The sequence below is a fragment of the Canis aureus genome, chromosome 30, assembly GCF_053574225.1.
Source record: "Canis aureus isolate CA01 chromosome 30, VMU_Caureus_v.1.0, whole genome shotgun sequence".
In the NCBI taxonomy this organism is placed as follows: Eukaryota; Metazoa; Chordata; class Mammalia; order Carnivora; family Canidae; genus Canis; species Canis aureus.
In genome coordinates, this window is record NC_135640.1 from 35,491,589 (window position 1) to 35,514,792 (window position 23,204).

General features: G+C 50.2%; 1 protein-coding gene and 1 long non-coding RNA gene across 3 annotated transcripts; one reads left to right on the forward strand and one right to left on the reverse strand.

The window, feature by feature from the left end:
* The first annotated feature begins 1,197 nt into the window (after positions 1 to 1,197).
* CHAF1B (chromatin assembly factor 1 subunit B) lies at positions 1,198 to 21,835 on the forward strand. Of its 2 annotated transcripts, none has more exons than XM_077879153.1 (14): positions 1,198 to 1,329; positions 1,847 to 1,982; positions 3,008 to 3,140; positions 5,216 to 5,333; positions 5,837 to 5,940; positions 7,968 to 8,064; positions 9,810 to 9,894; positions 11,477 to 11,570; positions 14,001 to 14,070; positions 14,170 to 14,261; positions 16,264 to 16,426; positions 17,584 to 17,967; positions 20,125 to 20,219; positions 21,092 to 21,835. In XM_077879153.1, the coding sequence occupies exons 2-14, from the start codon at positions 1,857 to 1,859 to the stop codon at positions 21,181 to 21,183; spliced, it is 1,653 nt and encodes a 550-aa protein (XP_077735279.1). In that variant the 5' UTR covers positions 1,198 to 1,329; positions 1,847 to 1,856; the 3' UTR covers positions 21,184 to 21,835. The 2 variants fall into 2 exon arrangements, with proteins under 2 accessions (XP_077735279.1, XP_077735280.1); XM_077879154.1 differs by having other exon boundaries at positions 1,223 to 1,329; positions 1,802 to 1,982.
* LOC144301916 (uncharacterized) lies at positions 16,793 to 22,983 on the reverse strand. Its single transcript, XR_013368819.1, has 4 exons — positions 21,061 to 22,983; positions 17,559 to 17,671; positions 17,387 to 17,452; positions 16,793 to 16,916 (listed from the first exon to the last, which is right to left on the reverse strand). It is a non-coding gene; the product is annotated as an uncharacterized LOC144301916 (long non-coding RNA).
* Between the last annotated feature and the right edge of the window lie 221 nt (positions 22,984 to 23,204).

The following is a 23,204-nucleotide window of genomic DNA, read 5'->3' on the forward strand; positions in this document are numbered from 1 at the left end:
CTTTCCCATCACGGATCCCACTGCTCCCCCTTTGTGCCTCTGTTGTCAATTGTGAGTTTCTTTAGCTTAAATTCCCATTTCCCAGAGCTGCTCATCCAAAACTCTATTACCCGAAGCCCCTTAAAAAAAAAAAAAAGATTTTATTTATTCATGAGAAACACAGAGAGGCAGAGACATAAGCAGAGGGAGAAGCAGGCTTCTTGTGGGAAATCTGATGCGGGACTTGATTCCAGGACCCTGGGATCACGACCTGAGCCGAAGGCAGACACTCAACCACTGAGCCACCCAGATACCCCCCAAGCCCATTTTAAATGCCCTCTTCTCTTCAAACTTGCCTTGAGCCTTCAAATCCAAAATAAGCGCGCCCTCGGAACTGTAGAGAGCACGTTGTTCCTTCCACACTCCCTTTTTCCCTCCACACTTTTTTTTTTAAAGTTACATTTAAAAAATGTACCTGACTACAGGAGGCCCGTAAACACTCTCTGTGTTTTACTGATGCTTGGAACTCCAGAGAGGGCGACGGGGCCTGATGCAGGTCACAGACACTCGCTGTGAAAGAGCACCTGTGACAGAAGGGATGGTCATGGGCGGGTCTCAGAGTTCCAGCCTCCCCACCTGGGTGATAGGACCACTCTTCCTTCTACTGGACTGTGAACTCCCGGAGGGTAAGTCTCACTGCATATCCAGCACCGGAGGGCAGCCCGGGTGGCTCAGCGGTTTAGCACCTGCCTTTGGCCCAGGGCGTGATCCTGGGGACCCAGGATCGAGTCCCACATCAGGCATCCTTGCAGGGAGACTGCTTCTCCTTCTCCCTCTGCCTGTGTCCTCTGTGTGTGTGTGTGTGTGTGTGTGTGTGTGTGTGTGTGTCTCATCCTGAATGAATAAAAAAAAAAAAATCTTTAAAAAAAAACCCTATTAAAAAAAAATAATAATAAATTAAAAAAAACCCTATTATCCAGCACCGGAATAGGGTCCAGCATCCTGCAGATGCCCAGTAAATGTCTGCTGAAAGAACTCATGGAGAAGGGAAGAAATGATTGAATGAATGGGTCGATGAACTCATCCACTCCTCCCCGCGAGGCCTCGGTCGTACACGTAATTATATCGGCGGGAGTCGGCGGGGATTCCGAGCACCCGCGGGCCGGGGCAGGGGGCGGAGCGCCGAGTGACCCCGCCCACAAGGGGGCGGGGCGGGAGGATAGCCCCTCCCACGAAGGGGCGGGCCCCGCGGAAGTCCCGCCCACGCGGAGGCGGGGCCTGTGGCGCGCGGGAAGAAGCGCAAGCGGCGGCGGGAGCTGGAGGCGCAGCCGAGCGACCGCGGCCCTGCAGGTACTGCTCCCGGGCGCTGGCTCCCGCGGCCCCCCGGCCTCCCGTTGGGGCCGCACGGGCGGCGAGAGGGTCTCGCTGAGGGCGGGCGGCCGGGGGCCGGGCGGAGCTGCGGGGCGGCGCGCGTTCGGGCGGCGCCGTGCGGCCTCCTCCCGGCCGGGCCCGGTCTCGGCTTCCCGAGCGCTCCGGGAGCCCCTCCCCGCGGCGGCCGCAGCCCCAGCCCCTGCCCGGGCGGCGCCTGGCTCCCCGGGAGCGCCCCGGGCCCACGGAGCGGGGCGGCCGCGCAGCAGGGCGGGGCCCGGGATTCCCTCGGCCCGGCTCCCCGGCTCCCCGGCTCAGGTGCCCTTGCGGAGGGGTTCGGGGAGAGGGCGACGCTGCCACCCGTCCCCGTCCCGGTCCCCGGCGCCCTGACTGCCGAGCGGGCCCCCCGCGCCTGCCCCCCGCTAACACTCCCTTCATCCCCGACGGCTTTCAGCGTTTCCTCCGCCTTCGGGGGCGGATTTGTTTCGGCCCCTTCCAGACCCGGCAGCATGAAAGTCATCACTTGCGAAATAGCCTGGCACAACAAGGAGCCGGTGTACAGCCTGGACTTCCAGCACGGCGCGGCGGGCAGGATCCACAGGCTGGCGTCGGCGGGCGTGGACACCGCCGTCAGGGTGAGCGGCCGGGGCGGGCCGGGCCGGGGCGGGGCGGGCCGGGGAGGCCCCGCTGAAGCGCCCTAGGGCCTCCCTTCCTGTGCTCAAAACCTGTGTCTGCAGACTCAGGCCGCCCTGCCCCCGAGCCCAGGCTGCAGACCGGTTCTCAGGCCCGCGACTGAACCGTGAGGGCACAAGAAAGCTTTATTCCTTGGCCAGTGCTTCCTAGATGGATACACTGCATGCTCCTTATTTGATTATTATTATTATTTTTTAAGATTTTATTTAATTATTCATGAGAGAGGGAGAGAGGGAGAGGGAGGCTCCATGCAAGGAGCCCGACGTGGGACTCGATCCTGGGACTCCAGGGTCAGGCCCTGGGCTCAAGGCAGCGCTAAACCGCTGAGCCACCCGGGCTGCCCTATTTTTATTTTTATTTTTATTTTTTAAAGATTTTATGTATTTATTCATGAGAGACGCAGAGAGAGAGGGAGAAGCAGGCTGGGATCACAACCTGAGCCAAAGGCAGGTGCTCAACCAACTGAGCCACCCAGGTGCCTCCGATGCAGATCGTTTTAGAATCCAGAGCCAGGGATCCCCCGGGTGGCGCAGCGGTTTAGCGCCTGCCTTTGGCCCAGGGCGCGATCCTGGAGACCCGGGATCGAATCCCACATCGGGCTCCCGGTGCATGGAGCCTGCTTCTCCCTCTGCCTATGTGTCTGCCTCTCTCTCTCTCTCTCTGTGACTATAATTAATTAATTAATTAATAAATAAATAAATAAATTTTATATATATATATATATAAAAAAATCCTGAGCCAGTTCCTAGTGGGAACACTTGGCCCCAGAAAGAGGTAGGAGGGAGGGTAGCAAGTCGTGGGACTGTCGACATATCAGATGGAAATTCCATTTTACGTGTATCCAAAGAAAAGCTATTTCCTTCCCAAAAACTAGCCTGGTATTGTTTTGGTAAGTGTTTATAGTGTTTAACAGTGCGGTAGGTATTCACTCTGTGTGTCTCGGAATGAACGTTTTGGTTATCGACAGATCTGGAAGGTGGAAAAAGGACCCGATGGAAAGGCCATTGTTGAATTTTTGTCCAACCTTGCTCGCCATACCAAAGCTGTCAATGTCGTGCGTTTTTCTCCAAATGGGGAAATTTTAGCATCAGGAGGAGATGGTGAGTATTAGTATTATCCTTCACAATTCCTTAGAAACCAGATACCGTTCTGTCTCGTGTTAAATAGTGAGATCTGAGCTAGGTACGCTTTTTGATTTTTGAGGTCACTTGACCTCTCGATCCGTCATTTATTTATTTATTTATTTATTTATTTTTAAATTTTTGAGAGAGAGAGAGGGAGTTGATGAGCAGGGGGGAGGGGTAGAAGAAGAAGCAAGCTTCCGGATGATGTCGGACTGGATCCCAGGACTCTGGGGTCATGACCTGAGCTGAAAGCAGACACTTAACAGACTAAGCTATCCAGGCACCCTCAATCCGTCATTTAGATAGTTCAGTAAAATAGCGTTCTGAGGAGCTTGAGGGGATGGAGGACCAAAAGCTTAACCTGAGCAGAGCTATTTATAAATGGCCGCTCCTCCACCCCACTCGTAGGGACCAGTAGGAAGGTGCTTACCACTTTGTCAAAGTCCCAATGCAGCCCTCCTGGCCTTGTTTGATTGCTGGCTTAGTATCCAAGTGATCATAGTCTTTCCCATGTCTTTGTGTGATTAATTTCTTTACAGATTTTACTTATTTATTCATGAGAGACACAGAGACAGAGAGAGAAAGAGAGAGGCAGGGACACAGGCAGAGGGAGAAGCAGGCTCCATGCAGGGAGCCTGATGTGGGACTCGATCCCGGGACCCCAGGATCACGGCCTGGCCTGAAGGCAGGGGCTAAACTGCTGAGCCACCCAGGGATCCCCTCTGTGTAATTAATTAATTCACCTGAGGGAGTATTATCTGAATGGCCCTCTAATTTATGTTTGCTTGGTGGAAGTAGAATGATTCATATTTTCTGCTTGTGTTTAAATGGCATTAAACTACTACAAAAAAAAGTAAATCTTTTTTACTGTGTTTTGACACCGAAACAGTCTAGAAGTTAGTACAAAATAAAACACATCACAGGTTTTTGTTTGCTGAAGGAAGAAAGAGATCTGGTTAAGTCCAGTGCCACAATGTCCAGAGTGTGTGGCACAGAGAGATGGAAGGTGGGGAGCGTCACTGGGGGAGGCTGGCAGGCTATCTTCTGCGAGGTTGCACAGGGGAGCTCTCGTTTTGCCAAGTCCTTTGGCCCTAGAGGGTCAGAAACCTGCTGTTAGCAGTGGAGAGTGTCCACCTGTCAATGTCGAGGCTGATCTCTTCACCCAGCTCCCAGGATTACAGCTTAGCGTGAGCACACTTGTGCCCATACAGCCAGCTCAGTCACTGTCCTGCTGGCACTCAGAGCGAAGCTGCACGGGGCTCCGACTTGTGTGGTGAGTTGGGGTCCCAGCACAGGGAGTTAGAGCCCCCAGACAATTGATGACAACAGGCTGAGGTATCTGATGTGTCCGTGGGCTCACTGTGTGCTAGGCATCATGTTGTGCTTCATACATATTAACTTATCGAATACTCTAGACAGAGTAGACAATACTCTAGACTAGATAGTCCGTGAGGTAGGTATGCATTTTACAGATGGGGTAGCTGAGGAGTCTAGATGCTAAGGCCTGCGGACATAGCTGGGAACGATTTGCCAATCCTTGCTTGGTGGCTCTTTGTTTCCGCCTATTCAGCTGCTCCTGGGTTATGCCTTAGGATGTGTTAACATAGTCAGCTGCTCTGCAGCGGTATTTTGCTGGCCTGGGGACCCTTCTGTTTAATAGGCCTTTGTATAGCTCTGATCGGGTATCAGTTTGATTTTGGAGTTTTAGATTAGAAGGCAGATTGTCCAGATTCTTACAAGTCACTCATTGTGACCACAGTATCTGTTGGACAATGTAACTAGGGTTTGGTTTTTTTTTTTAAGATTTTATTTATTCATTCATGAGAGAGAGAGAGAGGCAGAGACACAGGGAGAGGGAAAAGTAGGTTCCCTGCAAGGAACCCGACATGGGACTCGATCCCGGGTCTCCAGGATCACGCCCTGGACTGAAGGCGGTGCTAAACTGCTGAGCCACCCGGGCTGCCCGTAACTAGGGTTTTAACACCGTAGCAGCCCAGAAAGGAGGGAGCCTGCAAAAACCATGGCTCATCTGTAACCAAATTGCTCCGCAGATGCTGTCATTCTGCTGTGGAAGGTGAATGACAACAAGGAGCCAGAACAGGTTGCTTTCCAGGATGAGGATGAGGCTCAGCTGAATAAGGAGAATTGGACTGTTGTGAAAACCCTGAGGTAACTTGGGGAGGGGCTAGACGAGTGCTTTATCTGACATCTCTAAATGGATTCAACTACATGCATTGGGTCTTGAACTCACAAGAGTTCTTTTTTCTTTTCTTTACTTATCTTTCTTTTTTTAGAGAGGGAGTGGGTGGTAAAAGAGAAGGAGAATCTCAAGCAGGCTGCACACCCAGCTTGGAGCCCAGCGCAGGGCTCGATCTCACGACCCTGAGATCCTGACCTGAGCCCAAACCCCAGAGTCTGACACTTAACCCACTGAGCCACCCAAGTGCCCCAAAATGGGTTTTATTTCTGCTGTAAAATTTTCCTTAGATTGAATTCATTATAAAGATACGACTACCCCCTGAAGGTGTAGCAGATCGTAGCTGCGGGTAATGTAGTTCCAGTGGAAATTTCTGAAATCCTAATCCATGGTCTCTGAGGTTGCCTGTAGACTTTTTATGCCTTTTTCTCTCATTAAGACGAGATTTGCTTTTCCCCTCCTCTTCGGATTCCAGGGGCCACTTAGAAGATGTGTATGACATTTGCTGGGCAGCTGACGGGAATTTAATGGCTTCTGCCTCTGTGGATAACACGGCCATCATATGGGACGTCAGTAAAGGTAGCTGACACGTTTCTCTTATTGTCAGGGGGAAGGAATATTCCACGTGGCTAAAAAGTCTAACATGCTTTATCTTTAAAGACATAGGAAGAGTTTCCTAGTGAATTGGAATAAGGGGTCTGGCTCAGCACTTGAGGATGCCCATGTGTTGTGGATCCAACTCTATTTTAGGGTCCCAGTCAGAGTGGAAGCGGCTTAGCCCTGGTGCCCAAGCAAGGTCCATCCCGTCTGCGTGGGGGTGCAGACATGCTGGGGGCAGGGCTCATGCCTGCCTTCGTGGAACTCAGGATCTTGCACATTTAGCACGTTGTCGTAATCGATGGGCCCTTGAATGCTCCACATTGGGATAGGTAGGATCAGGTGCCTGTCTGAGATCAAGGATGGCCAAGGTGCCTCCCTCATTCACAGAACTTATTCTCTGATTAGGAAGATAGTAGACATGTGGAAAGTTCTAAAAATGGCAGCAAAAGGCCAAAAGCAAGTTAGTGGCTAATGCCAGCCTGTTTTTGCCCCTCTATAGACCATTACTCGACCTTGATGTTTCCTCCCAGGCAAGAGGCTTGCCCTGCTCCTGTGTGGTGTGCAGGCTGCTGATCCTCCCCAGCTCGAGAGCCCTGGGAGGGAGTCGGGGTGGAGTAGGCCTCCCCCTGTGCTGGCTGCACCTCTGGTTATCCACTCTGTGACCCAGACCAGTGTGGCGTCAGTAGGATAGCGCTGGGAGGCATCTCCAAGCTCAAGGAGCACGACTCAGGGAAGCAAGGCATGGGGGTTACTCTGGGGAAGAGGCTCAGGCCAGTGGGAGCAGCAGGTGCAAGGGCCCTGCACATAGCCGCTAGAGTCCCCGGGCAGGTCGATTACGAAGTCCTTCAGAGACCCCCACACACTCACGCACCGGCTGGGTGACTGCAGTTGTGGGTTAAAAGCCTCTCTGGTAAATCTCAGAGGATGTTTGGAGAGATGTCATCACCCACCTTAATATCCCAGACTCCCCAAAAAGACTTGCAGGAAGGCTGGGGGTGGGGGGAAGTTAGCCCAAAGCACACCTACTGCACATCATGGACATCGGGTGGGTCACAGGGTCAGGGGCAACTCTTGGAGGGGAGCAGAAGCCAGACTGCAGAGGGCTGAGAGGAGGAGGAGAAATAGGGGGAGGTGAGTGAGTGAGTGTAGATCCCTTTTCAGAGGAGAGGGTTTAGGGGGCTTTTTTTGTTTTTGTTTTTTTGAATGGCCAGGGCTTCATGCCTCCCTCCTCTTTTTATCCAGGTAATCTTTGTGCATTACTGGTTTATTTTATTTTACTTAAAGATTTTAATTATTTATTCACAAGAGACACAGAGAGAGGCAAAGACACAGGCAGAGGAAGAAGCAGGCACCCTGCAGGGAGCCTGATGTGGGACTCGATCCCAGGGACCCTGGGATCACGCCCTGAACCGAAGGCAGATGCACAACCACTGAGCCACCCAGGTGCCCTGAACCTCAGTTTCATCTTCATCATGCCAGTTCCTTTCCATCTGGGTGTCTGTCTCGGCCACACCATGAATTCCTAGAACCTTTTCCTTGTACACAAGGCTCGCGGTCATATACCTCCTGTCCTCCATGTCTTGCCATTTTGGCCTTGTTTGTAACCCTCTAGAAGTCTCCCTGACACATTGCTCCACGTGCCTAAGCTGCCGGTCCCCCAGATCTGCTTACAGTACCTGCTGCTTCATGATCCCCTGCATCCTGCCCGCCCGGATAGCTCAACTCGGCTGGTCCCCTTCTTGACCCTCACCACTGCCTCACCAGCCGCCCGTCTGTATACTGTGCTGCCTGCTGATGGGTGTGTGTCTCCCCCGAAGCTGCGGGCTCCTTGAGGGTAGGGACTGTGTGGGGTCCTCTCTCTCTTCCCAGAGCCTGACACAGACTGCAGAGCAGAGGCTCCGTCACCGGCTGCAACACAGTGCAGTGGTATAAAGGGCACAATGCTTCGTTTACTCCACTTGTGCTTGAGTAGGTTCTGGCAATGCTGTTGTGTGCTTTGTTCACAGGACAAAAGCTCTCCATCTTTAATGAACATAAAAGTTATGTCCAAGGAGTAACCTGGGACCCCTTGGGTCAGTATGTTGCTACCCTGAGCTGTGACAGGTGCGTCTGTCGTCTTCTCTGTTGGCTTGAAATTTTCTGCAAAGCTGTTTTCATCACCATTTAACTAATAATAAGGCAAAGTCTAGGTTTGATTCATCTATCCATCCATCTATCTGTGTTCTTGGTTTCATATAAAGCATTTGGTTTTTACTATTATTCTTAGGCCATAACAAGAAATTGGAAACTAACTAGGGTAGGCGCCTTATATTCAGTGCTTAGTAAATCTTTATTGAATGGGTGAATGAATGCATAGAGAGCTTTGAATTACATTTGAATTTCGTGGGCAGTTTTTAAAGAAAAGGTGTTTTGTAAATATGACTTATGCAAGAAGGGGTACTTAGCAGTAGGGTTCGATATTTTTTTCTTCTTTCTTTCTTTTTTTTTTTTTTCTTCTTTCTTTTTTAAGAATTATTATTATTATTTTTTTAAAGACTTCTTTTTTTTTTTTATTTTTATTTATTTATGATAGTCACACACAGAGAGAGAGAGAGAGAGAGAGAGGCAGAGACACAGGCAGAGGGAGAAGCAGGCTCCATGCACCGGGAGCCCGACATGGGATTCGATCCCGGGTCTCCAGGATCGCGCCCTGGGCCAAAGGCAGGCGCCAAACCGCTGCGCCACCCAGGGATCCCAAGAATTATTTTTAAGTAATGTCTACACCCTGCGCTAGGTTGAAACTCACAAACCCTGAGATCGAGTCGTATGCTCCACTGGATGAGCCAGCCAGCGAAACACTCCCGTTTCGTTTTCTGATTATAATTCACTACTGCAGTGATTTTAATGACTCTACTTATATTAATGTAGACATAGAATATTTTCTTTTAAAAAAAATACATATATATTTTTTAAAATTTCTTTACTTGAGAGAGAGAGAGCGAGAGCAGGAGCATGAGCAGAGGGAAGGGCAGAGGGAGAAGCAGACTCCCCACTGAACAGGGAGCCCGATGTGGGGCTCAATCCCAACCTTGAGATCATGACCTGAGCTGAAGAGACACCTAATGGACTAAACCACCCAGGCGCCCCTGTTTTGCCTTTTTTGAAAGGAGGTTTTACTGCTGTGTTTACTGGTGTCATGTATTTCATTGTGTTCTTGGAACAAAGAACTAAAAATCAGAGGTGCTAGATATTTTATTCATCAGTTGAAGCAGCCCTTTTGAGTATTTATCCGACTACTTTTAATCACCTCTGATTTCAGATGGCCCAGCAATGTGGAAGAGTTAGGAGATGCTATGGAAAATAAACACTGCTAAATTGTATGTGCACTTATTTTCTGATCTGTGTGTTTTATTCAGGCAATCAGGAGTTGAAACGATCTGATTAGCTAAGTGGGAATAATATGAATTAGCAACAACCAAATTTATCTGCTGCTGTTTACCTTACTCTTGCAAATCCCTGGAGGCGAGACCATTTGACACAAAATAAAAGTCACTGCGGTCCTACAAATTGTCCCTGGGCCCAGTGTCCGAGGCCTGAAAAGGCCAGGCCTAAAGTACATCTTCCTTGACAAATTGGAATATTCACTAAAAAAATGAAGTTATGACCTCTTTCCTCACTTTCACTAGTGACCTCCCTTGGGTGGTTTGCTTCTGTCATAATTAGTTAACGTGTGACAGTGTGACAGTCACTGTAAGTGGTCTTACAGGCTGACACTGTTTAGTGGGTCTTCGGTTTTGATGCTAGATTGCTTCTGTGTGGAACACTTCATTCACCAGAAGAGGTCACTCAGATTCTTCTTCTTCCTTTAGGATCCTGAGGGTATACAGCACCCAGAAGAAACGTGTGGCTTTTAACGTCTCAAAAATGCTGTCTGGAGTAGGGGCTGAAGGAGAGGTATCAAATATTTGAGCTACTTTAAGCTGTGCTTCAGTTGAGACTTAGAAAGTCACGAGCACCTCTGCATCTTACGGCTGAACCACTGGTCTCAGGCCCATGACCCTTGAGCTACCAAGTGCTTCCTCAGATCCAGTCGAGGCTCAGTTAGGCCGTTGGGCTGATCTGTGTGGAACTGGGGACATCTGGGGGCCAGGGGAGAGCCACTGATGGTGGATGGAGGTGTTTGTTCAACCCTGGCTCACTGTGGAGTCACCCGGAAGCATGAAGACACATAGGTCCCCGTCCCCCTAGATGTGATTCACTTGACTTGAAGTGGGCAGGGTGTCTGGGATTCTGAGGTGTAGTGAGGGTCGAGAACTTCTGACCTCGGGGGACCCCAGCACTGTGCCACAGGAAGGCAGGTGGGTCAAGCATCGGGTTGCCTGGTGGGAGGCAGTATGCCATCTTGGCCGGTATGGGGAGAATGTTGCTAGCAGACAGCAGAGACCCGGCCAGTGGTCGTAGAGGAATCAAGATGACAGACGCAGGCACTTAGGCAGAAGGGAACAAAGAAGGGATACGGTGCAAACCCAGTCCTCAGGCAGCCGGCCAAGGCCAGGTGGGCCGTGAGCTGGCCACACGGGAGAGCTCACCCACAGTAAGGAGGGTGATGCTGGGTCTTTGGGTCCTGGAGACCTAAATGCTTAACGTTTATCATGTCTAAGCGAGTGGGAGCAAGAACTGTCCCACACAGGTGTTCAAGACATGTTTGAGAAGAGGATTATCAGTTCAGTAGCGGACTGTTTTCTCTAGACGAAGTGTTCATTAGCTTGGAGGTTCTAAATGGACACAGATAGCAAAGGGCGCCCAGTCATCGTCTGGCTTTCCCCCCCAGTCTCATTCTCTAGACAAACCGCTGTTGACAGTGTGCTGTGTTGTCACAGAGGCTTTTTACAAAGATAACTGTAGAGCCCTCCACACACACGTAGACTCGTAAGCACACACAGCTTTCTTTAACACAATGGCAGTTGGTCTTTATGAGGGATTACTCTTGCAGGCCTTTTTTTTTTTTTTTAAAGATTTATTTATGGGATGCCTGGGTGGTTCAGTTGTTGAGCATCTGCCTTCGGCTCATGATCAGCTCATGATCCCAGGGTATGGGGATTGAGTCCCACATCGGGCTCCCTGCAGGGAGCCTGCTTCTCCCTCTGCCTATGTCTCTGCCTCTCTGTCTCTCATGAATAATTTTTTTTTAAGGATTTTTTTATTTTACAGAGTTGGGGAGGGTGGGGAGGGGCAGAGAGAGAGAGAATCTCCAGCAGACTCCCCACTGCACACAGAGCCAGATATGGGGCTCGATCTCCCCACCCTGAGATCATGACCGGAGCCAACATCAAGAGTCAAACCCTTATGAACCCTTATCTGACTGAGCCGCCCAGGCAGCCCTGCTCTTGTAGTCTTAAGTGGTTGTTCGATTTGTGATCTATTTAATCTATTATTATGTGAGTAGTAAATGATACTATGTAAGATAAAAAGGAATTGGTAAGCTTTTCTTGTGAGTGTAAAGATTTGGACTAATGTTTAAACTTGTGTGGTACAGGCAAGAAGTTACCGGATGTTTCATGACGACAGCATGAAGTCATTCTTTCGTAGACTTAGTTTCACCCCTGATGGATCTTTGCTTCTCACACCAGGTGGGTGCCTTTTTTTTTTTTTTTAAGATTTTTATTTTTAAAAATTATTTTAATTTTTTTATTATTTTTTTAAGAATTTGTTCATTTATTTGTGAGAGACACAGAGAGAGAGAGAGGCAGAGACACAGGCAGAGGGAGAAGCAGGCTCCATGCAGGGAGCCTGATGCGGGACTGGATCCCAAGTCTCCAGGATCATGCCCTGGGCCAACGGTGGCACTAAACTGCTGAGCCACCCCGCTGCCCTTTTTTTTTTTTTAAGATTTTATTTATCCGTTTAGAGATTCAGAGTGCTAGAGACAGCGTGAGCTGGGGGAGAGGCAGAAGGAGAGAATCTTCAGGCAGACTCCTCGCTGAGCACAGAGCCCCATGTGGGGCTCAATCTCACGACCCTGAGATCACGACCTGAGCCAACATCAAGAGTCGGACACTTAAGCGACTGAACCACCCAGGCACTCCAAGAATAGTTTTGAAAGTCTGAAAAATAATAATACTTGAGCAGCCATCTGCCTGACCAAATGTCAGCAGATCCTGTGGCGCTACTATTAGCAAATCAATATGGTTATTAGTACAGGAATAAACAAATGGGTGGGCCAGAACAGAAAATTCAGAATCAGTCCTGAGATCAAAGGGAATTTACTGTCTGACTTGGGTGGTATTTCGGTGGGAAGAATGAATTATTGAGTGAATGGTGCTGGAATGTCCGGCTACCTGGAAGAAAATGATATTGGATCCTTCACTTACATATAAAGATCAATTCCATGTTATTCAATACTTAAATATAAAAGGTGAAAACATAGGAGGACGTCCTAGGACAGGGAAGACCAGCTTAAGACTGGAAACCCGGAAGCTCTTAAATGATAGGCCTTTTTGAGTGCGTTTGACTAGGGAATCTTCGTATAGTGAAGACCCAGGAAGCACAACCTGCCGAAAAATAACTGGAAAATACTGTTTACTGTATAGGCAAGAGAGAGCTTATGTATATATACATACAGGGGCTCTTCCAAATTGATGAGAAAAAAAAAAAAGAAAAATCCAGAAGAAAAAATATGTATATACAAAAAGGCAGTTTGTGGAAGAGCAGATCTGCGTGTTCACACACAGGAAAAGGTTCGGAGACTCAATGATAGAGAAACAGAAAGTAAAGTGACCTACGATTAGGTACCTCTCTGTTCTTTTCAGACTAGAAAAATGAAAATATCTACTGCTGATGGGCAAGCAGAGTGTGGGTACTGCTGGTGGGAATGTGAATTGTTCACAGCCTTTTCAGGAAACAGTCTGGTCACCATTAAAGGCACATTCCCGTCAGCCCATCTGCCCCTCATCCTAGACTCGGTCTTTATGAAAATGTAATAGAAAAAGTACATTGTCAACCATGCTTACTGCAAGTGTTGTTTGTGGTTGTGGAAAGACAGTACTGATGGACAAGACGGGTGAATGGATTATGGTATTTTCATGTGACTGTCAGGCAGCCAGGAAGAGGATGCATCACCCAGGTTAGCTTTCGTGAGTAGGCACCTGGGCCGAGCAACATCAGGAGAGGCGTAAACAAGACCCCGTCTCAGGGAGACAGTCTGTCTACTCGGGGAGACTCTACTGTATGAATCGATGTGCAGTTGAGTTGTAACTGGTTGCAATGGTTGTGTGAGTGTGGAAGAATGGGGGAGAGGATCCCTGGTTTGTTCAAATGGGTCACGTGGGGATGGGAGGGTGGGCTGGGTGGGGAGAGAGTAGAAAGAGTGCTGATGGGGTCTCTGCCCCGTGCCCCCATCTGGTGGAGATGAGGAGGTCACTTGTGAGGCTACATGTGTGTGTGGATCAAGAAAGAGGTGTCCAAGGGCAGCTGTGGTTGACGGTCCTTCTCTGGCTGGGTCTGGCCTGGTTTTAAGGACGAACCCAGGGTGCGTGTAGAAGAGCTCGAATGTTGGTTCTCTCTAGAGGAAGGTGAGCCGCTGCAGGGGGCTGGGGCTGTGGCAGAGGCCTGGGTCCCCCCCTGCAGCCTCCTGGCTCCACCAGGCAGGTGGGAAAAACGAGTCACAGGCTCTGGCTGGCAGCCACACTCAAATCCAAGGGACAGAGCCTGGGGATCTAATGAGAGCGTTTCTCCAGCAGGAAGTGGCCGGCCTCCCGAGCAGAGGGCAGAGGTCTCCCATAGCAAGGCCCCCCTGCTCCCGTTCTTCCTCCCCAGGCCTGGAGCCATGCCGAGTGGTGGGGTCACCTGGGGGTGGGGCGGGGAGGTGACAGGTGGGTAGAGCTGGAGTAAGAGCTGAGCCCAGACTGGGACCATTTGTATTTGTCCTCAGTCACAAAAACATTGTCCAGGGCATACAGCGAGCGGGGAAAAGATTTTACAAGCCAGGGTTGCATGCTCGTGAGTTTATCTTCTTCAGTCTAATAAAATCTTGCCTTTTCTCCCTGTCCCTGCTTCCCCAGCTGGGTGTGTGGAATCTGGCGAAAACGTAACAAATACGACTTATGTTTTCTCCAGGAAAAATCTTAAAAGGTACGCAATTGAAGAAAGAGTTGAGATGTTTGCCCTTTCTTTTTTGCTTTGTGGTGAGTAACAGTGCCCTTTCTAAGAAGGTCATGACCAATCTTGCAGGCCTATTGCTCACCTTCCATGCCCTGGCAAGGCGACGCTCGCTGTTCGCTGCTGTCCCGTCTACTTTGAGTTGAGGCCAGTGGTGGAAACAGGTACGTCAGAACCACAGTAGTCGTGTTCTGTTTTCTCTGAGGTAGGTCACCGGGGTGTGGGGTCGTGATTGGGGTTTTATCTTGTGGGGAAAGGTATGTGGGTTTGGTTCAGTTTAGTTAACTTGGAAAAGCTGGAGCAAAGACAGTGTTATCAAAAACGTGTCCATTTTTTTTTGCCTTGTCCAGAATACCCTTTTTTCACTTAAACTTTAAAGGAATAAAAGTACTTTTATTCTTCTACCGAAGCAGGTCGAATGCCATTCATTTTTCCTATGCTGTAAAATTATATATGAATTGGATTTTCATTTTTTAGGGTTTCTTTTTCCCCCTCCATCTAAATAGATCTTGTCCATGGCTTTAAGCAGTCGGATTATGATGCGTCTTGGTGTGGTTTCCTCTGATTTCTTGTGCACGGAGTTTGTTGAACTCTTAGACCTATAGGTTTACAGTTATCACATTTGGGGAATTTTTACCATTATAGCTTCAAATATTTTTTTTCTTCACCAAGGATGCCACCTACACTTGCATTAGGCCATTTGACGTTACTCCCTGGCTTGCTGGTGATCTGTCTGCTTGCTTTTTCCCCTCTTGGTACCTCAGTTTTCTGCATTACATATTCCGCGTCTCTATTAAACATGCTCCATCTTTCCTCTTGTTTCTTGAGTAGATAGAATACAGTTTAAGATTTTATTTGAGAGAGACGGGGCACGAGCAGTGGGAGTGCAGAGGCAGAGGGAGAAGCAGAGTCCCCACTGAGCAGGGAACCGATGCAGGACTCGATCCCAGGGCCCCAGGATTATGACCTGAGCTGAAGGCAGTTGCTCAACCAACTGAGCCCCCCAGGCACCCTGGAATACAGTTTTTGTAATGACTCTTAATGTCTTTGTGTACAAAGGATTGGCTCTGATTTTTCTTCCCCTCTCGTATGGGTCACATTTTCTTCTTTGCTTGCCTGGTAATTTTCTGTTAGATGCCAGACATCGTGACGGTGCCTTTCGTGGATGCTGGATATATTTCTACAGATGTTCTTGAGCTTATTGTGAGATGCAGTGAAGTGCCTTGGAGGCACCATGCTGCTGCCTTTCATTCGGCCGGACCAGCAGCATTTGGTCTACAGCTCATTTCCCCACTACTGAAGCAAAGCAGCCTGAAGTACTCTAATCTGTGCCCCAGGAGAGCTAGGTTTCCTGCTCTCCTGGGGCACAGCTTCAGGCTGTGCGAGCTTCACACGCTGGAGCGAGCTTCAGGAATGGCTTTCCCTTTCCTGTAGTTCTTGCTCTGCCCTGGTGGTTTCCGCACATGCTCGCACCCATCAGTGCTCCGCTGGAGACCTGCCTGTGAACCCCAGCCACCTGGGCCCTCCGGCTCCCAGCTCCATCCTGTCAGCTCAGTCTGGCTGCTGCGGGCTGCCGGGCTTCCTCTACCTTTCCCAGGCCTAGAAGCTCAGGCAGTAAGCTGAGGCAGATGGAGGACTTCCTCTTTACTTCCCCTCCCTCGGGGATCACTGTCCTCAGAGCCTGATGGCTGAGGCCTTGAAAACCATCATTTGGCATATTCTGTTTGGTGTTTCCTTTGCTTCAGGTGGGAGGGTAAATCCAGTCCCTGTGACTCCATGGCTGGAAGCAGCAGTTTTTAACCTCTTCATCCTTTATGTGAATGTATATAGTTAAGTGAAGGACCATTAAAATGTCATTTGACATTTTTCTCGGTGACCCTTGTTTTTCCTTATCAGAAAGCAGCTCCTTAGCCTGACCTGTGTCACACGTCCTGTCTTGTGGGACCTTCTGGTTCCCACGATTCTCGGATCAAGACCCAATACCCTTGTTGATTCATGTGTGGTTCTCCTTAGAACTGGACTCTAGTGAAGCATGCACCAAAGTGGCCTTCAGTAACGTGATGTCATTTATGTCTCCCAAGAGAGGACTTTTGGGGGGAATTTGTTTCCATTGGGACCTTTGCATTTGCTTCTTGTTTTCTGACCTTTGTTTCCGCCTCCGGGCAGACAGACCGTCACAGGAGCCGGGTGTGGAGCTGGTGCACCTGCCCTACCGCTTAGTGTTTGCTGTGGCTTCCGAAGACTCGGTGCTCTTGTACGACACCCAGCAGCCGTTCCCTTTTGGCTACGTGTCTAACATACATTACCACACGCTGAGTGACGTTTCTTGGTGAGTGGCCGGTGTTGAGGGTGCAGGAGGCACAGTGTGTGGTGTCCTGGAGTAGACCCTTGAGTCAGGGAGCATTTCAGTGCTATGGATGGCTTTTGTGGCCCGTGTTTACCAATTTCTTTCTTTCTTTTCTTTTCTTTTTTTTTTTTTTTTTTTTTTAAGATTTATTTGAGGGGCACCTGGTTGGCTCAGTTGGTTCAGCATCTGCCTTCAGCTCAGGTCATGATCTCAGGGTCCTGGGATCAAGCCCTGTGTTGGGCTCCCTGCTCAGTGGGAAGAAGCAGGCTCCCCCTGCTCCCCCTGCCCCTCCCCCCCGGGCTTGTGTGCTCTATGTCAAATTAAAAAAATTTTTTTAAAAATATTTATTTGAGAGAATGTGTGCGAGCACAGGTGGGGGGAGTGGCAGAGAGAGAGGGAGAATCTCAAGCAGATTCCCTGCTGAGCACGGAGCCTGGTGCAGGCCTTGATCCGAGGACCCTAAGATTGTGACCTGCGCAGAAAGCAAGGGTCACTTAACCGACTGAGCTACCCCCCCAGGGCCCCTACCAATTTCTTCTGAAAGGAATTAATGTGAGAGGGAAAGGCATTTCTAGTTTGCTAGGATACCACTTCCTATTGTAACAGTAATAGCTAAAGGGTGCCATTCAGAGGCCCTCGGGTTTCCTCTGGTTCTCAAGCTGGGAGGTGCCCGCTGGGTTCCCTGGTTGCTGGGGGCTTGCCAGGCGCTCTGGCAGGAAGCCCCCATCCGCAAGCTCCTGCCGTCCAGACCCGTGCCCTTCTGCCGGCGGTCCTCTTTGCCCCTGGGTATTCCCTGGTCGCCACCTGCTCGCGCCCAGCTCTGGCCGGGGCCTGCCCACCCCCAGCCTGGGCCTGCCCACCCATCCCCTCTTTCTTGTTCTTTGTAACTTTTTATCTTCCTTTAACTTTCTTCTTATGTTAGTGGAAAAAGGGGCCTCGCACCTTCAATTTGGTGACTTTGAGGACAGTCCCGAGACGTGCCAGTGCCTGAGAAAGTCGAGCTGGGGGCTGGGAAGGAAAGGGTGGGAGTGAGCAGCACACAAAGCGTGAACTTCCACATTCCAACTAATAAAGAGCCAGAAGATGGGCCCCTGGACTTAGCACCGTTTCTAACCTTTCCTCCTGTTTGGGGAACAAAGGTCCAGCGACGGCGCCTTCCTGGCCATTTCTTCCACCGATGGCTACTGTTCTTTTGTGACATTTGAGAAGGATGAACTTGGAATACCTCTGAAAGAGAAGCCGGTTTTAAGCATGAGAACTCCCGACACGGCAAAGAAAACCAAGAGTCAGCCGCACCAGGGGTCCTCCCCAGGACCCAGGCTGGCAGAGGGGACCCCCACCAGCAAAGTCCAAGACCCCAGCAGTCCCTGCACACCCCCGCCTCAGGCAAGACCGCCTCCAGCCCCAGCGGCACCTTCCGAGGAGAAGGCGGCCCTGCAGCCCAGCACTCAGAACCCCAAAGCACCCCCATCCCGGAGGGTCACCCTGAACACACTGCAGGCCTGGAGCAAGACCACACCCCGGTAAGAACTTTGGGCGGAAGAAGAAATCGTCGTTGCAATTAAAAAACAAAATAGAAGTGGGAAGCCCCCAACCTGTAACGGGACAGGTACCCCGTCTTGCTGCCAGAGAGATTCGGAAACATGGGACCTGAGCGCCAGCTCCCTGCTTATAAGCCCTCTGGTGGGTCCCATTTCCACCTCTTGGGCAGGGTCCAGAGCCCTGTGCACCACACACTTGATTCTACCCCCCTCACCCCCCCACCCAGGGCCTTTCCCACAGGCCCTGCCTTGCCCTGGGAGCCCTGATCCCTAGCCCAGCCCTGGAGGTCAGGGCCCTTGGCACCCCTGTGCTGTTCCCTTCCGCTGTAAAGCCTTAGCCATCTGTGTTCTTGGTGACACTGGGGTCCTCCTTGGACGTCCCTTTAGCCCTTCTTCTGTCCTAAGATGTCACATTCAGTTGCAGGAGTTTGGTTTGGTTTTGTGTTAGATTTAGAGACCCCTTAAGGCAGGAAGCACATCCCCCACCCCCCCAACCCACATTCTCCTGCCCAGAATCGTCTCAAGCACTGAGCAATAAGTAAGAAACCAGAGTAGCCTCTTGGTTTTTATGACATCCATTGACTGGCTCATGGGAAGTCTGGCCTGATACTGGGCTCCAGGTGACATGGAGACCTCACCTCACGGTGGCCCCTGCTGCCAGCACAGCCCTTGTTGGCTGCTGCCACCAGCGCTCTTCCCTGAGCTGGGGGGTGTTGGGGGACCTCACCCCACAGACTCTGCTCAGCCCTGTCCCCAGGCCCCCTCCCTCCTAACCCCTGCCCAGCCCTGTCCCCAGGCCCCCTCCCTTCTAACCCCTGCCCAGCCCTGTCCCCAGGCCCCCTCCCTCCTAAGCCCTGCTCAGCCCTGTCCCCAGTCCTCCTTCCTCCTAACCCTTCTGCTGGACCACCCGAGGAGGTGGCCTGGGGAGGGAGCAGAAGCTGACAGTGCTGGTCATGGTAGGCTCTTCTGGAATCTGAGTGCTGCAGATTAGCAACCTTTTTCTTTTGTTGTTGTTTTGGTGGGTGAAGGGAGTGGGAAGGTGTTCTTTGAAATACTTACGGTATGAAGGTCTTTCCCTCTTAATTCTTTTTTTTTTTTTTAAGATTTTATTTATTTATTCATGAGAGAGAGAGAGACAGGCAGAGACACAGGCAGAGGGAGAAGCAGGCTCCATGCAGGGAGCCCGACATGGGACTCGATCCCAGGTCTCCAGGATCATGCCCTGGGCCGAAGGCAGGTGCTAAACCACTGGGCCACCTGGGCTGCCCCTCCTCTTAATTTCTTGCAGTCGTCTTGCATCTGTAACTTTAAAATCGAATCTTAATTTTTTAAAAAATTTTTTATTTATGATAGTCACAGAGAGAGAGAGAGGCAGAGACATAGGCAGAGAGAGAAGCAGGCTCCATGCACCGGGAGCCCGATGTGGGATTCGATCCCGGGTCTCCAGGATCGCGCCCTGGGCCAAAGGCAGGCGCCAAACCACTGCGCCACCCAGGAATCCCCGAATCTTAATTTTTTGTGTTTGTGCCCCACGAATCTTAATTTTCAATAACTATTTGTTTTGGAGCTTTCCATAGTAGGAACCACATCTGCTCGCTGTATAGATGGAGCATCCATGGCTTTTCAGCATACCACTGGAGATTAACACAGGTCTTGAAACTTTTATTTATTTATTTATTTATTTATTTATTTATTTATTTATTTATTTATAAAGATTTTATTTATTTATTCATGAGAGACACAGAAAGAGAGAGAGAGAGAGAGAGGCAGAGACACAGGCAGAGAGAGAAGCAGGCTCCATGCAGGGAGCCCGACGTGGGACTCGATCCCAGGTCTCCAGGATCATGCCCTGGACTGAAGGTGGTGCTAAACCGCTGCACCACCGGGGCTGCCCCGGTCTTGAATCTTTTGGATGGCTAGTTAAGGTTTGACTATTGTAAATGTGATGATTGAACCTAGTACGTGAACATCGTCTTGGGCTGCCAGGTAAGTGGGCACATCAGTACCTTGCGTGGTCTGATCAGCTGGAAATTTGAAATGTTTCCTTTGGGTAGTTGTGAAACTTAGTATCCTCATAAATGATTCCTGTGACACTAATGAGCCCTGTACCCCTTTACTTTTTTTTTTTTTTTAATCAAGGAGGATAAACTTAATACCCTTAAAGACAGATACTCCACCGAATTCTATACCAACCAGTGTAGTTTCCACCCCTTCGGCAGAAGAAACTCAGTCAGGTGAGTGATACTGTTACTAGTTTAATATACTGTTACTAGTTTAATATATTGTTACTAGTATCTTTTTTGTGTTTTTTGGAAATTAACTATCTACTTTTAAGTCTGTTCTGAGAAAGCAGGGATGCATATTACTAGACCCTCATTCAGCCCCTCTGGCTGCCTATGTGCACTCAGGAGGAGGCCACCTTCCCATGCACCTACGGTAAAGGGGTATGGGGGTTCAGGAGGTGCTGTAGGTCAGGGCTCAGCCCCCTGGGCACTGCTGACAACCTGGGCTGCAGAGTTCTTTGTTGTGGGGCTGTCCTGGGATTGTAGGATGGCGGCACCCACTGTCCCCCACCCACCAACTTGGGACATTCTCAAAGGTCACCAGACAGTTCCCACTGTTCCCTGTGAGAGGTGAGATCGCCAGGCTGTTCACTTCTTGTCCAGTTCATTCTGTCAACATCAGTTCTTTTTTAAAAAAAAAAAAATTATTTTTTGAGGGATGCCTGGGTATCTCAGTGGTTGATCGTCTGCCTCTGGCTCAGTGTGATCCTGGGGTCCTGGGATCGAGTCTCGCATCAGGGTCCCCGCAGGGAGCCTGCTTTTCCCTCTTCCTGTGTCTCTGCCTCTCTCATGAATAAATATATAAAATCTTTAAAAAATATTTATTTGAGTGTGTGTGCAGTTGGAGGGGCAGAGTGAGTCTTAAGCAGACTCCCTCGCTGAACACAGGGTTTGATCTCACAACCCTGAACTCACAGCCTGAGCCGAAACCAAAAGTCAGACGCTTACCCGGGTGCACCGTCCAGGCGCCCTGTAAACATCAGCTCTTAATTTTAAAGAAGTGTTCGCTTACTTGCCAGCCTGTGTGTGTGTTCACATTCCAGAGATGCCCAGAGACCCTCGCGGCAGCCCTCCGGAGCTCAAGCGGCCTCGACTCCACGAACACGAAGGCAGTGCCCAAGGGCTGGACCCCTGAGGAGACCCATCTAGGGGCCCCGTGTGCACAGAGAGGGGGGCTGGGCCGGACACACTGGAGACCAGGGGCGTTAGGTGGAGCCCGACAGACACTCGTGAATTGATCTCTGTAACTAAAGATACGCATGGACCAGGTTTTCTCCAGAACTGTGTTTGCTCTTGCATTCAACATACATTTTTACCTCGGAGATGTGAACATTTTCATGGACTAAATCCTCTTTTTTGATGAGTTTCTGAAACGAGCAGTTCAACCTTATTTTGCATGAAGCAGTGACTTCTCCCTTGAAAATACACGGAAGTACAGACAGGTTGCAAGTGGACGCTTCTAAGGCAGGAATAGAAAGAGGAGAACAGTGTCAGAGAAGGTCTATTTCCCCGTAGTCGATTTTTAGGAGTTCTTTTGCTTTCTGATTTTAAAGGTAATAATGCTTGTTCTGGAAAGTTTAGTGAGAATAAGGCAGGAAAACCGGGTCAGGGTGAGCCTCCGCCCTCCTGTTACCATCAGGAGGAGCCTGGTTGCTGTTGGGCATATTTATTTCCTTGACCTTTTTTTTTTTTTCCTCTTAGGGAGAGAGAGTTGAGATACAGTTTGGTATCCAAATAGATTTATTTTTCAGATTGATTTTTCAGAGTAAAAGAACTTTCCATAGCAATTTCTGTCTGTGCCTTTTCTGTCTCCCTTCCTGCGGGGAGTAAAGCAGCGTCATGGGCCGGGGCGCACACAGGGCAGCTGGCTGCAGGAGGCCCCCACGGGGTCGCGTGCAGCGCCGCGGCTGCTGCTCACGGAGAGGGGGTGCCACCGAGGAATGTCGTGATGCTCGATGCCAGTCACTTTGGGATAATGAACACCGTGAGTCCTGCAAGTGAGACCCTCCCAAGCCTAGATTTCTCTCCAGTCTCGGAGAGATCACAGCTTTCAGGAGCCCTGGTCAGATCCGACGGGAAGTGACTGAGGAGTGAATGAATGTGCCCCCTTTGAACTCTGGGCAGCAACAAAGGAAGAAATTGGAAAAAGGATCAATGTGTCACTCGGTCCATAACCTGGTTAACCAGGAAGAGAGTTTGCCTCCCTTTTAGATGCGAAGGTGTCACACGGGGGTTAATTTACAGTGTAGAGAACTAGAAGGTGAACGGATGCGCAGCCGTGAGGATACGGGGGTGGGTCACGTTCAGTGTGAAGATACTTGAAAATGTCAGACGGTATCTGTTTTGACCAGTGATTCTCAGCCTTCGCTGTCTGCTGAGTCTTGGTGCCTGGGTACCCTCCACCCCCGCCCCCGGAGGGACGGCCTAAAGGGACTGGGGCATGGTCTCCACGTAATTACAGCTCCACGTAATTCAGATGCCCAGCCAAGCCTGGGAAATCGTGCGAAGAGCTTTCCCTGCATATGATGTTTTCTGGTTAAATCACTTCCACGGAAAGCTTTTTCTTGCTTGTTCTCATCATCATCGTGGATTGGCAGCCTGATAAGGAAGCTCTGCTCTCGGGATCCCTGGGTGGCTCAACGGTTGAGCGTCTGCCTTTGGCCCAGGGTGTGATCCTGTGGGGAGCACCTTCAGCCTGGAGTATGCGGTATAGACATCACTAGTTGTCGGTCAGCTGTCACTGAATATAAATCACAGAATCATCCATAAAAGCCCATGTGATGGGGATGCCCAGGTGGCGCAGCCTGCCGGCAGCCCGGGGTATAATCCTGGAGTCCCGGGATCGAGTCCTGCATTGGGCTCCCTGCGGAGAGCCTGCTTCTCCCTCTGCCTGTGTCTCTGTCTCCTGAATAAATAAGTCGTTGGGGAAAAAAAAAAAAAACCCAGGTGATGTTACCTCCGGGTCCTGATCTTTTTAAAAAGGTCTGCTTCCATCCGGGTAGTTTAGTAGGGAAGCCTGTGCAAAAGGAGCCTGGCCTGAGGGCCAGGCGGTATCCCCTCATGACATGTCCCTGTCAAACCGGCCTCCTCGCCGGGGCCCTGCAGCTGCCTGTTCCTCAGTGCCACCGACTGTCTGGTGGCCCCCTGAGCCCACGC

Coding starts and splice junctions, on each gene's coding strand:
- CHAF1B (XM_077879153.1), top strand. CDS start 1,857: ATGAAAGTCATCACTTGCGAAATAGCCTGGCACAACAAGGAGCCGGTG. Junction 16,427..17,583: donor ACGCTGAGTGACGTTTCTTG/GTGAGTGGCCGG, acceptor TGGGGAACAAAG/GTCCAGCGACGGCGCCTTCC. Junction 20,220..21,091: donor GGCAGAAGAAACTCAGTCAG/GTGAGTGATACT, acceptor TTCACATTCCAG/AGATGCCCAGAGACCCTCGC.